At 42.4% G+C, this 13,535-nt stretch overlaps 1 protein-coding gene across 4 annotated transcripts in view; it reads right to left on the reverse strand.

Annotated features, from left to right (window-relative positions):
* The window catches only part of fynb (FYN proto-oncogene, Src family tyrosine kinase b), a 112,196-nt gene that overhangs the window by 23,343 nt on the left and 75,318 nt on the right, over positions 1-13,535 (reverse strand). For all 4 annotated transcript variants that reach the window (XM_033648381.2, XM_033648379.2, XM_033648376.2 and 1 more), the window contains 3 exons: positions 7,743-7,841; positions 4,505-4,608; positions 4,004-4,153 (listed from right to left, as the gene is read on the reverse strand). In XM_033648381.2, the coding sequence (XP_033504272.2) occupies positions 4,004-4,153; positions 4,505-4,608; positions 7,743-7,841 (353 nt within the window). The remainder of the gene's footprint in view (positions 1-4,003; positions 4,154-4,504; positions 4,609-7,742; positions 7,842-13,535) is intronic.

Consider the following 13,535-nt stretch of genomic DNA (forward strand, 5'->3'; position numbering starts at 1 on the left):
TAGAGGATACTGGCTCACTAAATTTTCCTTCACTTCCTCAGATCCTTGAGTCAGTTCATGATTAGGCAACATGGGTGTGAGTGAGCGGGAGCAGTAAACAACAAATATGTTTACTGATAAGGTACTGTGCATTTACATTTTATATTATCTAGTGGTTTTACTGCTCTTGGAATGACACCATTGTAATGTTTATCAGTGACATGTTAAAATCGTAAAATGCTAAAAATCAAAACACTCACAGTGAGCCAAATTATGAGAAACTAAATCTAAATTATGAGATAGTAGGTCAAAAACATTGACTTGCTAACTCTTAAAGAGACAGTTCACCCCAAAATCAAAAATACATATTTTTCCTTTTACCTGTAGTGCTATTTATCAGTCTAGATTGTTTTGGTGTGAGTTGCAGAGTGTTGGAGATATCAGCTGTAGAGATGTCTGCCTTCTCTCCAATATAATGGAACTAGATGACACCCAGCTTGTGGTGCTCAAAGTGCCAAAATAAGACATCTGAAAAACTCAACAGCAATGTCTCTTTCCAGAACTCATTACCTGGTTACTCAACACTTCATTTGAGCTGAAATATGATCGGGTCCAACAAAAAAATAAAAATAAAAAATGAGGCCTGCCCCTACATGAAGCGGCATAGTTTCTGTCCAGTGCAATCCACGCCTGATTTATGGCAGCAGTTTTGGCCTGGAGCCTGAGTATTTTTAGAAAAATATTTAAAAAACATTTATTACAAGCTAAAAACAGCTATCGCTTATCCCACCCAATTCAAGCCCGGGGTAATTTCAAGAAGTAAGAGCTCGGCCTGGCCTGAAGCTGGTCGGTTGAGTTGGGTCCAATCGGTTTCAGGCAGAGAATCAACACTCTACTTGTGAGTGGTTTATTTATCACAGAAGGAAGCGTGTATCTACTCCTGGACGAGAGGCTTGTGCTTTTGACAGCACAAGAAGTAAACATTATTGCCGTCCTCCTCGGCTGAGCTGTAACGTTAGCTAGCTCAGTGGTGCTAGGTGAGCCAGTGGTAGATGCAAGCCTCCTTCTGCACGGTGATATATGGTTTTTGGCGCTTTAAACACCACAAGCCGAGGGGCCATTTAGTGCCATAATGTTGGAGAGAGGGCCGACATCTCTATGGCCAAAATCTCAGACCCCATAAGAATTCACACCAAAACAATCTAGATTGACTAATAGCACTGCAGGTTAGCAGAAAAATGTGTATTTTTGATTTAGGGTCAACTATCCATTTAACTTTTTGACTAACTATCTCAAAAGTAAGTCAGAATTTTGATTCACTACTTTATTAAGTCAACATTGGTGGATTTATGAGAGATTATGTAAACATTCTGATATCAAATTGCTATCTAAAAAAGTATTTTGACTTGGTAAGTTACAATAATGAGATGGTAAGCTGACATGTTGACTCAATTTGGTCTGATTTTGACTGACCATTTTTCATCATTCATTCATCTTTTCATCTATTTTTTTTCTTTTATTGGTGGGAACGGGGTTTCCCACATTGTGTTGACTTCAGCAAGGCTGCTATATTGCTTTTGAATTAATTTTTTTATTTGAAAGATGAAGAATGGGATGTTTGTTCTGTCAGACATTACATAATCTTGCTTTTGATGCGATCTGCATTCAGATTTGCAGTGTTGCTGTTTCTCAAGGCCACCTGTGTTGTTCCTTTCTCATCCCTTCAAATGCATCTGAAGAAAAGCTGCTACAGTAAATGATGCCAGATATGCTCTTTAGCTCTTTCAAGAATGAAAACAGCGGAAAGCAGAAAGCAATAAAAGCACAAGCCCTGAAAAGAGTCAAGGTTATTTGCAAAGATGCGTCGTCAGCTCCGTATGTCATCTGGAATTGTGATGAATAAATGGTGATAATGTAGGGGGATGGTTAATGTGCCATGACACAAACACACAGAAAATCTATGGTGTTGATTTTAGGACTTTAACATCAATATGCCAATGCGGCAATTAGAGCGTGACAGGAAAAATATCCTTTTCACAGAGGATGAGAGTGATAAAACACAACAAATGTAAGATGACATTTGAGAACACAGACTGAGACATACATCATTGTTACTCCTAATAGAGTGCGAGAAACAAATGTGAACCAACTGAAGAGCGAGGAAAAACACAGCACATGTGAGTATTACACAGGACAGGAATAATCACTGTCTCTTCCTGTAAATCTGATTATCAAATATGTGTGTCAGCAGCACAGATGCAGTGGTCATCTCCTGACAGCGCCCACAGCCAGGAGGAACAAGCTCAACACACATACAAACACACATCTGGGTGATGCAAACTATAACTCACACACTAACTCCCTGTCTCCCTTTGCTTGAGAGGAGTGCTAAAAAAGGTGCCTTTCCTCTCTAATGAATGTCGTGTGTCTCGTTCGCTGCTCAGTAGTGCTGCATTATAAACAGACTGTGAATCTAAATAAAGGCGCATGTAAGGCAGCAAATGGAGCTAATTTGACATATAGCAGCTCTCCATTTCTTTGTGCTTTGCGCCTCATGGTAAGTGCCACCTTTTATTCCTGTATGTGAAAATGTGCAGATGCAATTATAGTGTAACAGTGTCTGCTTAATGCATTCTAGATCAATTCAAGGAAATGGACACCGGACAGAAGAGGAGACTGTGACGTTGCTATTTGGGCTTCTGCAAAATGGGGCCACAGTGTCAATGCTCTGTCTCCATTATATCACACAGCATCTCGCTATGGCAACATCTGTCTATTTCCCTTTTTAATGAGAGAGTGGGCAATGCAATGCATGAGCCACACTGCAGCCAGACCACTGAGGGGCAGCTTCAGTGGTTTTGTCACAATCCCTGTCTCTCAGTCCTCTCCTGCCACTCTGCTGCAGTGTTTTTCCACTCCCCCTCCCTCTGCTTCACTCTACCTGCCAGCCGCGCCCACCTCATCAGCCCAACTCTGCTCACCTGCCTACACAGCTGCAGCTCATCAACCAGCCCTGCATATAAGCCTCTCCAGCACCTTCACTCACTGCCAGATTGTTCTTTAGCATTATGCGAGACTCTCCAGCGTTCTTCTCCTGCCTGATCTCCCGGTGCCAACTCTGCCTGTCCCCGACCTGCTCCCCTCGTCTGCCTCCCGGTAAACTCACCTGCCTTCTGTCCCCGACCTCGTGCTTTGCTTCAGCGTCTCTGGTTTCTGCCTGCTCGTCTGGTCTCGACTCCTCCGCCCGGCCTCGTCTACCCTCCTGCCTGCTCCTCAACGGTGCTTCTGCCTTCGCTGACGGCTCTTCTAGCTACGACCCCCCCACCGGCTCCCGACCTCGCCTCAGCTCACTCCTCGTCGGCTTCTCAGCACGATCAGCCGGCACTTCAGCCTACGGTGCGTCTGCCTCGCCACCTTTGGCTGCCGTAAGCTTGATCTCTTTCCCTCATCTGAGCCTCAGAGACTGTGTGAGGGCAACTTGCCCGAAGAACGAACTTTATTCTGTGTTTATTCTGCCTGCTGCATTCCCTGTTTGCTGTGGTGCTAATAAAAGTCATTACCAACTGTTCCTGCGAGCCTGGTACTGCATTTGGGTCCACAAACACACCCGTTTCAGGTTTATTTTTTTCAGGCTAATTCACATACCATATTCTTTCAATGCTATAGCTGCACTGGGCAATAGCTTTATGTAAATCACAAATGCAGATCACATGTTTTGAGGCTTTGTGTTAGTGATCCAGCTTCTCAACTTCGCAGATTGCAGACATGATGTCTACATTTAGTTGTCTTTTAGGTCTGTATTTGCTGCAGTTTTTCACTGCTTCAGTCCAGGACACAGAATAAAGGGTTTGGTATTTTTCAACCTGGACTCTTTTTCCTACATTTCTTTGTCAAAGTGACTTAATAAAAAAATATTGGTATTTTATTATGCAGTACTGTGAAGTCAGAAGTCAACCAGAACATAACCTAAAGTACACATCTAGATATAAAAGGCAGTATAAATGTCATTAAGAGCGTAGCATACCTGAGTAGTGCTGAACCAGCTGCTGCAGCGTGTCAAACTGAGCCCTGGTGGTGATGTAGTAGCCGCCACTGTCCAGCTTGCGGATCTTATAATGCTTGACATGATCACCTTTCACATCGTCCCAGTCCCGTATGGACAAGGAGAAGGCACCTGGGGACACACACAGTTCAGGGGTTTAGTCACTAAGCATCAAAAGCTTGTCCATCAGGATATATCTAATCACAGAATAATCAAACAAGACTGAGAATCTAAGTCAGAAGCAGTCAGCGCTCACTATAAGTACCTGACGCTTAAAAAGTTGCTGCTGTGGAATCAATTTGGTTGTCACTCAAAAAACATTGAGATTGTAGACTTGGCTGTAGCTAACACACTGTTGCAGTTCGCAAAAGACTTGTAGGAAATGTCAATAAAATATTCTTTTTTTCCCACAGAGGTAGTGAATCCATCATGACATGAACACACACAGGTTGATAGATAGTATAAGTGTATCTGTGCTTTTACCCTTTGTGGTTTCACTCTCCCGGATGAGATACGTTCCTCGAGGATTTCCAGTGGACAGCAGTTGCCTCTCTGCATCCTTACGGCCCAGTTTCCCAAAGTACCAGCTGCAATTACAGGAGGAAACATGTTAACCCAAAAACCACAACTCCATATACATAAAATTACACATAAATTAAACAAAATGGAGGTCATTCTGAGACCAATCCCGTACACTTGCAGTCACTTGTAGTCACTGTGTCCAGTAGTTTTTGACCCCACACCCCTGTCATTAAGACCTAAGAGTGTGCAAGAACTTTGTTGTTGTTCCTCGAAATTCCAGAGAAAGACAGAGCTTGTGATCAGTGCATTCTGAGGAAAGCTGCTCAACTCTGTGCAGATGTTGGAAAAGTTTTTCCTGCTCCCGACTTCCCCCATAACACACGTACATAAGCGTTTTCCCCTGACTGAGCCAGGCTGACTGTCCGTACAAAAAGTGATTGTTCAATTGTGACTATTCTAAGACTCCTTTTGTCTTTGTTTTGTAATGAATGGGTATTAAAAAAAGTTTGTTCCAGTGTATCGTGTTACCTGCAGTTCTGACTGTGGCAACTATGCCAGAACGCTGCATATTGTCCAGGCCCTGAAGATAAATCCTAATATTGACCTCCTGACTTTTCCTACGGTAGTCTTCTGAGGCCATAATTTCCTCTTGGCAAGAAATACATGTACAAACAAAGACACAAGACATAATAAAGGATTTTTTACACCTCTAATTTATTTTATTAATGTTGCATATTGCCTCGGGTTTGGCTTGTGTTCACATGGAAGTATTTACAAGTGGACAAAACTTGTGATGAGCGAGGAAACTGCTCTAATTGGTCAGAATTTCCATTCAGGAAAACAAAGACTAAAAGAAGAGCAGACTCCTCTGTCCCAGAAATAGATTAATGCGCCACTTTCCAATGTCATAATGGAGGGCTAAATATGCTGGTTCATCTCAGCCCTGGTCATCATTTGTTACATTTTTGCATTTATCACTTTTGGCAAACAATACAGTTTGAAAATGAGGCGCAGCTGCGGCTGGAAAATAATGTGTTGATGCTCTGGTGTGGGGCATATTAATCCTCCTGAACCGTGACACGCTCATCAGCTGAAAATATTTTGGAAGATCCGACAGGTATACCCATGGTCATCAACACAGCCAACACATGCTCATTACTGATGTGAGTAGAGAGGGCAGGCATAGTGCAGCTGGCTACAGGAGCTGGTTTAATCCAAAAAGACACAATCAGGGTGCCCATATATTTTCATGGACAAAATTTCAACATTTTTTAATGACTTTTAAGGACCTATAATGTTTTTTTTCTTGCCCAACTTGCCTGGCATTTTAAAAGATAGCAGATTCAAACTCTATTTAAACATAATTTCAGATAGCTGGCATACATGAAAGGACAGACGGAACATAGAGTGTAAATCTAGAAACGTGCAAGATGATAAACAAAATGCTGTCACACCTCAACTCATATTAGTGCTATATAATGTTGGCATCTACAAAAAATAAATATGCCGTTATACATTACATGGAAGGTTATCTATGGAAGATTACTGTAACTCTTTACACACAAGAAAATTCCATGACTTTCCAAAAACTTCCAGTGATTTTTTACTGATTCCATGACTTTTCCAGGCATGAAAAATGTGATTGTAAAATTACATGACTTTTCCAGGTTAACCATTACTGTCGGAACCCTGCACAATCCTTACTCCAGTTGGTTCGGACTGAGGTTGGATCATGTTCTTACCATAAACCATACCAGAGTTTGTCTGTGCCCAAAACAAGTAGCAACATCTCTTGTTTTATTTTGCACCCTAGTGCGATCGCTGTGTTCACACATGGCTAAACAAAGCACACCAAATTGGTAAGCACTCCAGGGTTCGATAAAACAGAACCAAATGTGTGAAAACATCCTAAACTGTATTAGACAGACTGCTGTGACCTTTACTGAGAACATTCATACTTCCCAGATGATTTTGTGGACACTCATTTCTCCATGTCTTCAGTGCCACCCTCAGGACACGATACATTTTTAGCCCTGTGATGGGTAAGGTGCTACAGCTAGCCTCTCAGTAGGATGTTAATCGGGTTTAACACTTAGATAATGTAGGACCTAAGTGGCATTCCAGCCACTAGGGACTGCTTGTGGGGTTTACACTATTCGTTTGATTGTAAATAAGTCAGGTCCTTTGGTTTGTAAACACTCTGACTCTAACCCAACAGCTAGCCTGTCATACGGACTGTGACTAATCAAGGCATGCTGCCTTCATCCCTGCAGATTTGTGCGTCAGTGACAAACCTCCAATTATGATTATTATCGAATACAGTATATTTCTCATTAAACTGCAACTAAAAACAATGGTCAACACGCAGGAACACAGAAGTAAAGGTGAAACTTTTCTCACCTAACTTTTCAAAGAGCACTGCGCTTTCAAACTACACCAAGAGAAGCAAACTAACACAGGAAATGTGAGCAGTGTGACACCAAAGTGCGTATTTCACAGAGGTAGATCTGTGTTGATAAGCTGAGCTGCACCCACACCTCCTCTGTTTTAATCCCAGCATGCGCCACTGGGCTCATAATAAGATTTTACCTCACAGTGAACTGAATAAATCTTTATTCAGAAACCTTATTCTGATGGAGGGCTGGAAGCAGGTGGATGGAAGAGGGGGGGTTCAGGTTTGTGGCAGCAGTCGATGCCACACGCACACAAAACCACATACAGATGGAGAAGATTAAAATACCCTTCCTCATAATCATATGTCATAGTGAAACTGAATAATCATATTCATGCTATGAATAAATGCACTAAATAACCGTTGGGGGGGGGGGGGGGGGGGGGGGGGGGGGGGGGAATCCCCACAAGCTTGGATATATGGACCTCTCACCCACAGTCTGGCTGGCATTTCAAATACCCAACCCATCTCTTTATAGTGTCACATAAATGCCATTTTATCAGGCCAGTAGGAACGTGCGCCAGAGGGGAAAGTAGAAACTGTAGGATGACGACGCCTTTTTTCTCCTGAATTTTGTTCCTCTGAAGGTTAGGTCTGCACATGCGCAGATGTCAGTCTGCGGTCTTGCCTTCACTAATCTCGAGTTACCTCAGAGCACATTCTAGATGAAAGTCACTAGTCCTGGACCCAGTGTGCTGTGGGCCTCTGAGGAGCATTCACACACACATACACACACAGACGACTTACTCCTCAGCCTGGATGGAGTCCACTGGAGCCACGTAATTACTGGGAATGTAGCCACTGCCACCGGTGGTGAGCGAGCGAGCATCCCACCAGTCCCCTTCACTGGAAAAGAGAAAGAGGATCGGGAGAAAGGGAAAAGAGAACAGAGGACAGAAGAAGCACATTAATACACTTCATTTCATTGAACACATCCAAGTACAGCTTTAGTTTGACTTGCTTTCGAGTGCTGTCCATGTGGTTAACATATAGGGTCAAGTAGTAAGTAGTGTGGAGGGCAACATGTGGCTGTAGAAAGGCAGTCTGGGGTCTGTTTATTCAATAGAAACACATGTTAACACTGTTAAGACTAATCAAGGGCCAGTCAAAGGGTAACGCTGACAATGTAAGTTGTCATATGACAGACACAATGGTCTTGATAAACTTACAACTACCTCTGGCTAAAAAATCTGAACAAACAGCAAAACAAACACAAACACAACCAGCAGCAGTGCTAATAGTCCGCTAAACATAAATATCTCTCTTTGAGTTCATATTGTGCCATTATTTGATCTCTATACATTTTCTTTATTTGAGTAACAGTTGAACATTTCAAATCTTACAAAAAATGACTGTGTGAGCAAAGCAGAGCCACAGTCTGGACATGGTTAGCCTAGCTTAGCATAAAGACTAGAAGCAGGGGGAAACTGCTAGCTTGGCTCTATCCAAAGTTTACAAGTTGTTTCATGTTTGTTACACATGTACAGACAGTAATGTGAAAGGGAAAAGTTCTAGAAGAAGTTAGGAGCTGTAGGCTAACTGTTGCTTAGCTAATAACAGTGGTACAGTGTTGCTGTTCAACAAGAAATCCATTAGCCCTACCATGTAGCTCCCTCTAAGATATAAACCTCTTTTTATATTTCTTTTCCTATATGGTTTAAACAAGGTATAACGTCAGAAATAATCAGAGGTGTCGGTAGACATATTTATTCACTCTGGAAGGAGCCAAGCTAGCTGTTAACATCCAGCTTCCAGTCTTAAATGCTATGCTAGGCTAAACACATCCTGACTCCAGCTCTGTAGGGGAGACCGGGGTTGGTTGGCACACCTTTCACTCTGTGTTGCACTCCTCTGTCTTAATTTATGTTAGAATATTCTAACCAGCAGCAAATGACAGATTAAGGTCTCAGCTATGGATAAAGATATTTGAATGTACACAAATAAATAAGTGATTTGTGATTAAAATCATGTTGTGGTTTTGTGCCAAACAGGCCCATCATGGGGCTAGTTATGGAGATGGCTGCAGCCAACCTTCCAAAAAAAAAAGGAAAAAAAAAAAGCAACCAATAGATGTGATATAATAAAAATAAACATTGTTTTTGGACTTTCAAAATACTTTTAATCTCTCAAAATACAGTTACAGTTGCAACTCTTAATTTTACAATTTGGCACATGTGCCAGCCAACTCCAACATCAGTGTGCCAACAAACCCTGCTCACATTTAAACCAACTTATACTAAATTATGTTAGTGAGTTACCATTGTCCATTTGAGACTTTCAAATTTGATATCGAAATGTAGCTAATTCCAATATTTAATAGCCAAAAGTAATACATTAGTAAATGAGTGCACTCCAAGACAGTAAGCATTTTGATGTTACATGTCAGTTTCTGTGACCTTCAAAAGACCAGGAAATAGCTGTGTGCCAACCAACCCTGGTCTCCCCCAAAGTACTTTAGTAACACAGACATGTGACTGACATCAATCTTCTCTCACACAGTTGGAGTCAAATTATAAAATTCAGTGGGAATTGGTTTAAAAGGTTAAAGAGATAAAATGATTGGACAATAAGTGTGTTCTTAATAGGTGATATCTGTTTAGTGGACTGTAATTGGCTGGTGTAAGTACTGACTAGTTATACCTATGCCTTCTTTTATTTATTTTTTTTATACTTTGGACGGAGGTTAGCTGTTTTCCCGTTAGTTAGATAGGCTAACCACATCCTGACTCCAGTATTTCACGACAAGACAAATAAAGCTTCACTGTCATCTTCCACATTCTTGATACGGTTTCAGACTCTGCACTGAGTCGCTGACGTGCAACATTTGGGACACATAAACGGAAGTTTAGCTGCTTTAAAAAAAGCGTCTGCTAAATATCTACAAGGTGAAAGAGTGGAAGAGGAGACGGGAGGAGAGGCTCCTTAAAGGCCTCTCAGCCTGGACACCCACACAGCCATTAGTGTCTCTCTCTGAAGTCCACTAACCAACAGCTCTCTCTGGGCTCATCCGTCCCTCACTGCGCCTCAGACATTCACTCAGCTATTCATCTTTCTCCCTACCTCACATTTTTCACATTTCATATTTTCCTCCTTTCATATTCCCACACTGAGTTCAAATAGTCCATCACACCTCCTCCTTCTTCATATCTTTACATTTTAAAAGCTGAGATTCACTTTCTTTCTCCACATTCATTTGAGGCACATTAGCATGAGAAACTGAACTTTCTCAGTGTTAAAAAGCATGGAGATGCCTCTATTACCTGCCACAACATTGATAATTGACAGATTTAAAAGATACCATTCCTAACTTCCTGTATGGAAGTAGGTGCATTTGTTATGTTTCATTTATTTATTTAGATTTTCCCTTTAATTTGTCACCCATCTGTGGTTTGAGAGCAGAACAGGTTTTGGTGTCAGTCTCCCCTCTTGGGATGCTATTTGGTACCAATGTTCAACAATCGTACAGGTAGAGATCCACTGCAGAAGAGGCAAATAGATCAATTTGTACACCCACAGAGGGTCCTAATAGACCATGATGCACTGCAGTGTGCAGAGGCTGGTGAGGCATGTCACTGAGTGAAGCAGCTTTTGCCTGTATATACAGCCAGTTTACTGCACTTCTATGATCACTGTGTTGTGGGAAGTAACTCTAAGAAATAGAGGAAATAAAGAATAATAAAGTTTATATTCTTGATTTTTCAAGAATTTTCAGATTTGTTAAAACCTACAATGGCATGATGTTATAGGAAATTACATTTATATGTTTTGAAAATGAAACTATATATTCCTGACAATTTTTTAAGGATTAACATCTTCAAAAGCAACTTCAGGCTTTGGATGGAGAGCCACAGACATGGTAGGGAAATAAAAAAGTATTGGGAGAATGCATGGGATTTGTTGACAAGTAGAAAAATATAGATAATTAAAGTATCTATGATCTAAAGTAGGAGTGGATAAGACAGTAGATAAGCTGGGGGTGGAGTTTTCTATGTTCAATCCATTTATCTTTTATCACAGTCCTATAAAACACTCTCAACTCATTCATCTGTACTTCTCCCCCATGTCCCTTCCTCTCTTCTTCTCGCCTCCTCTCTTCATTCCTCCGCTCTCTTCCTCACACACACACAAGTATCTGGCTGCCTTAAGGGACAGCTAACAGTCGTGGTTTACCATCATTACCAATGCTTACACATGAATGCACAATCACTCATGTACATTTCCGTCCCCCATCCCCCCTGCTTTGACAATGTCTCTCTGACACACTGTACCACCCCGTGCTTGTTTCTATCACATCCCTTAGGCACCAGGAGGGAATGTCTTTGGGTGTGTGAAAGGGATGCTAAAGAGACAGAGAGAGAGAGAGAGAGAAGGGAGTGGAGGAAGGGGGAGGAGAGGAGAGGCGTTGCTGGTCCTTCATTTATGCTGAATAAAGCCATGATGGGGGATCGCCTGGGGATGACATCCCAGGCAGAAACAGGCCTGCTTCCCTTTGTTCATGGAGAATCCCTCAGGAGGGAGGGGAGGAGGGAAAGATGGAGTCTCAACAATCGGCCTTCTGAGAGAGAGAGAGAAAAGTATGCAGGAGCAAGATGTGCATGATGTGTCGGTATGTGTGTTTGCGTGGAGCCAGAGAGACGTAAACAGACGGGGCGGGGTGGGCCCCAGTCTGTCCCGCTGCCTCTTTTGTCTCCAGAAACAAACCTCCTTAAACCAACTCTGCTTCGCCACAAAAAGACAGAAAGCAACAACAAGAGTAAACAAAGCACCTCCCTCCTCTCTCCAAATGGATTCAAATCCTCTCTCCCCACAGTGACAGCTGATGAGAGAATAATTAAACACAGGACTGTGTTGACTGAGAGGAGTCTTCCAGTACAGGCAGCCATTCACAACATTACAGTGTGTTTATTCATGGCCTGGAGTAGAATCAGAACAATTGTAATTTAATTTACTAATAACGTAGACTTGTAGCATTCAGTAAAAACAGGAGCTATTTCCTGATTATGTCTGATGAAGCTTCACAATAACACGCTCACAGCAAGTTATAAAAAGCCCGAGCCGAATGCAGCGCCTTATAAACATTCAGGGATGGAGGCCCGTTTCCTGGAGGATGCCATCACCAAACAAAAAGGGACGACAGTGCCTTCTGTCAGCTGAGACGAAGGTGCTGGGATCTCTGGTGGCCCTGCTTCACGTGAGCCCCGCCTGCTCGGGGCATCTGTCAGTCACTTTCTGCCAGCTCTGACGAGCTGAGGAATTTAGCCTTTTACCGCCTTTGTCCAGCAGGGGTCAGTGTGGCCGGCTGGAAGAAGCCCAGTCAATATTTGAGGCTGGTGGAAGCAGTGAAGCGTGGGCGGACGAGGGAGGAGAGAGGGGAGAAGGGGTGAAGATGCAGCTCTGTCTGGCCCCTGCTGAGAAGGAGGAGGAAGAGGAGGGAGTCTGGGCTATAATGACAGTGTCTTCCTGCTCTGCCTGAGAGCCAGCAGGGGCCGAGGTGTGTAGTGGAATGTGCAAGACGCTGGCTGGGACAGGATGCTAACTGGGTGTGGTGAGGAGGAAGACTGACCTTGCTGGGCCACAGGGTGAGGTGATAAGGCAGCCGTGTACAGTAGAGTACAGTATGGCTCATCTGGCATAAGCATTAATGTTTATATTTGAGATACTTTGTGTTTGTGTGAGACCACAGTTTGTGCTTTATTAGAGGAAAACATCAATAAATCTACTAATATCAACACTTGTGCTGCATTAAAGCTGCAGTAGGTAACTTTTAGAAATATAACTTTTTGTCATATTTAATGAAACTGTTACTATATTCAGACAGTAGTACATGAGACAGATTATCTGTGAAAAGATTATATTCTTCTGTCTCCTCATGATGCTTCTAATGGCATTTGCAAGAATCCACCACACCTGAACAAAAACAGCCAATCAGAGACAAGGAGTCTCTAACATAGCTGTCAATCATATCAATCTCTGCTCATGGTCAGACTGTCAAACTAGGCAGTGCTGATCAAATATGAATCAAGATTCTGTTACTGCATTACCCGTTTCTAACCTCAAATGTTGTCAGAAACATATTTTAGTGTCCTGTTTACCTGTAAACGAGAACGTTTATGATGTGGCTGCCATGGTGAAAAGCATAGAGCCAAAATGAAGCACCGCCCATTGGCCAGACCAACGTTCTCATTTTACAGCTAAACAGTACACGAAAATATATTTCTAAAAACATTTGAGGAGAGAAATAGGCAATGCGGCAACAGAATATTGATTCATATTTGATCAGCGGTGCTTAGTTTGACCGCAGTTCACAAGCTGTGATTGACATGATTGACAGCAGTGTTAGAGAGTCCTCAGCTCTGATTGGCTGTTTTTGCTCAGGAGCGGTGGATTCTTACAAATGCCGTTACAAGCAATATGAGAAGGATGAGCAACAGGATTTTTTTCAAAGGTCATCTGAAATGGGATATAGTGACAGTTTAGGCAAGTACGGCAAACGTACGATAAAAGTCACCAGCTGTAGCTTTACCTAGCATTATTTTCACT

This window comes from Epinephelus lanceolatus, chromosome 13 (assembly GCF_041903045.1).
Source record: "Epinephelus lanceolatus isolate andai-2023 chromosome 13, ASM4190304v1, whole genome shotgun sequence".
NCBI classification, from domain to species: Eukaryota; Metazoa; Chordata; class Actinopteri; order Perciformes; family Serranidae; genus Epinephelus; species Epinephelus lanceolatus.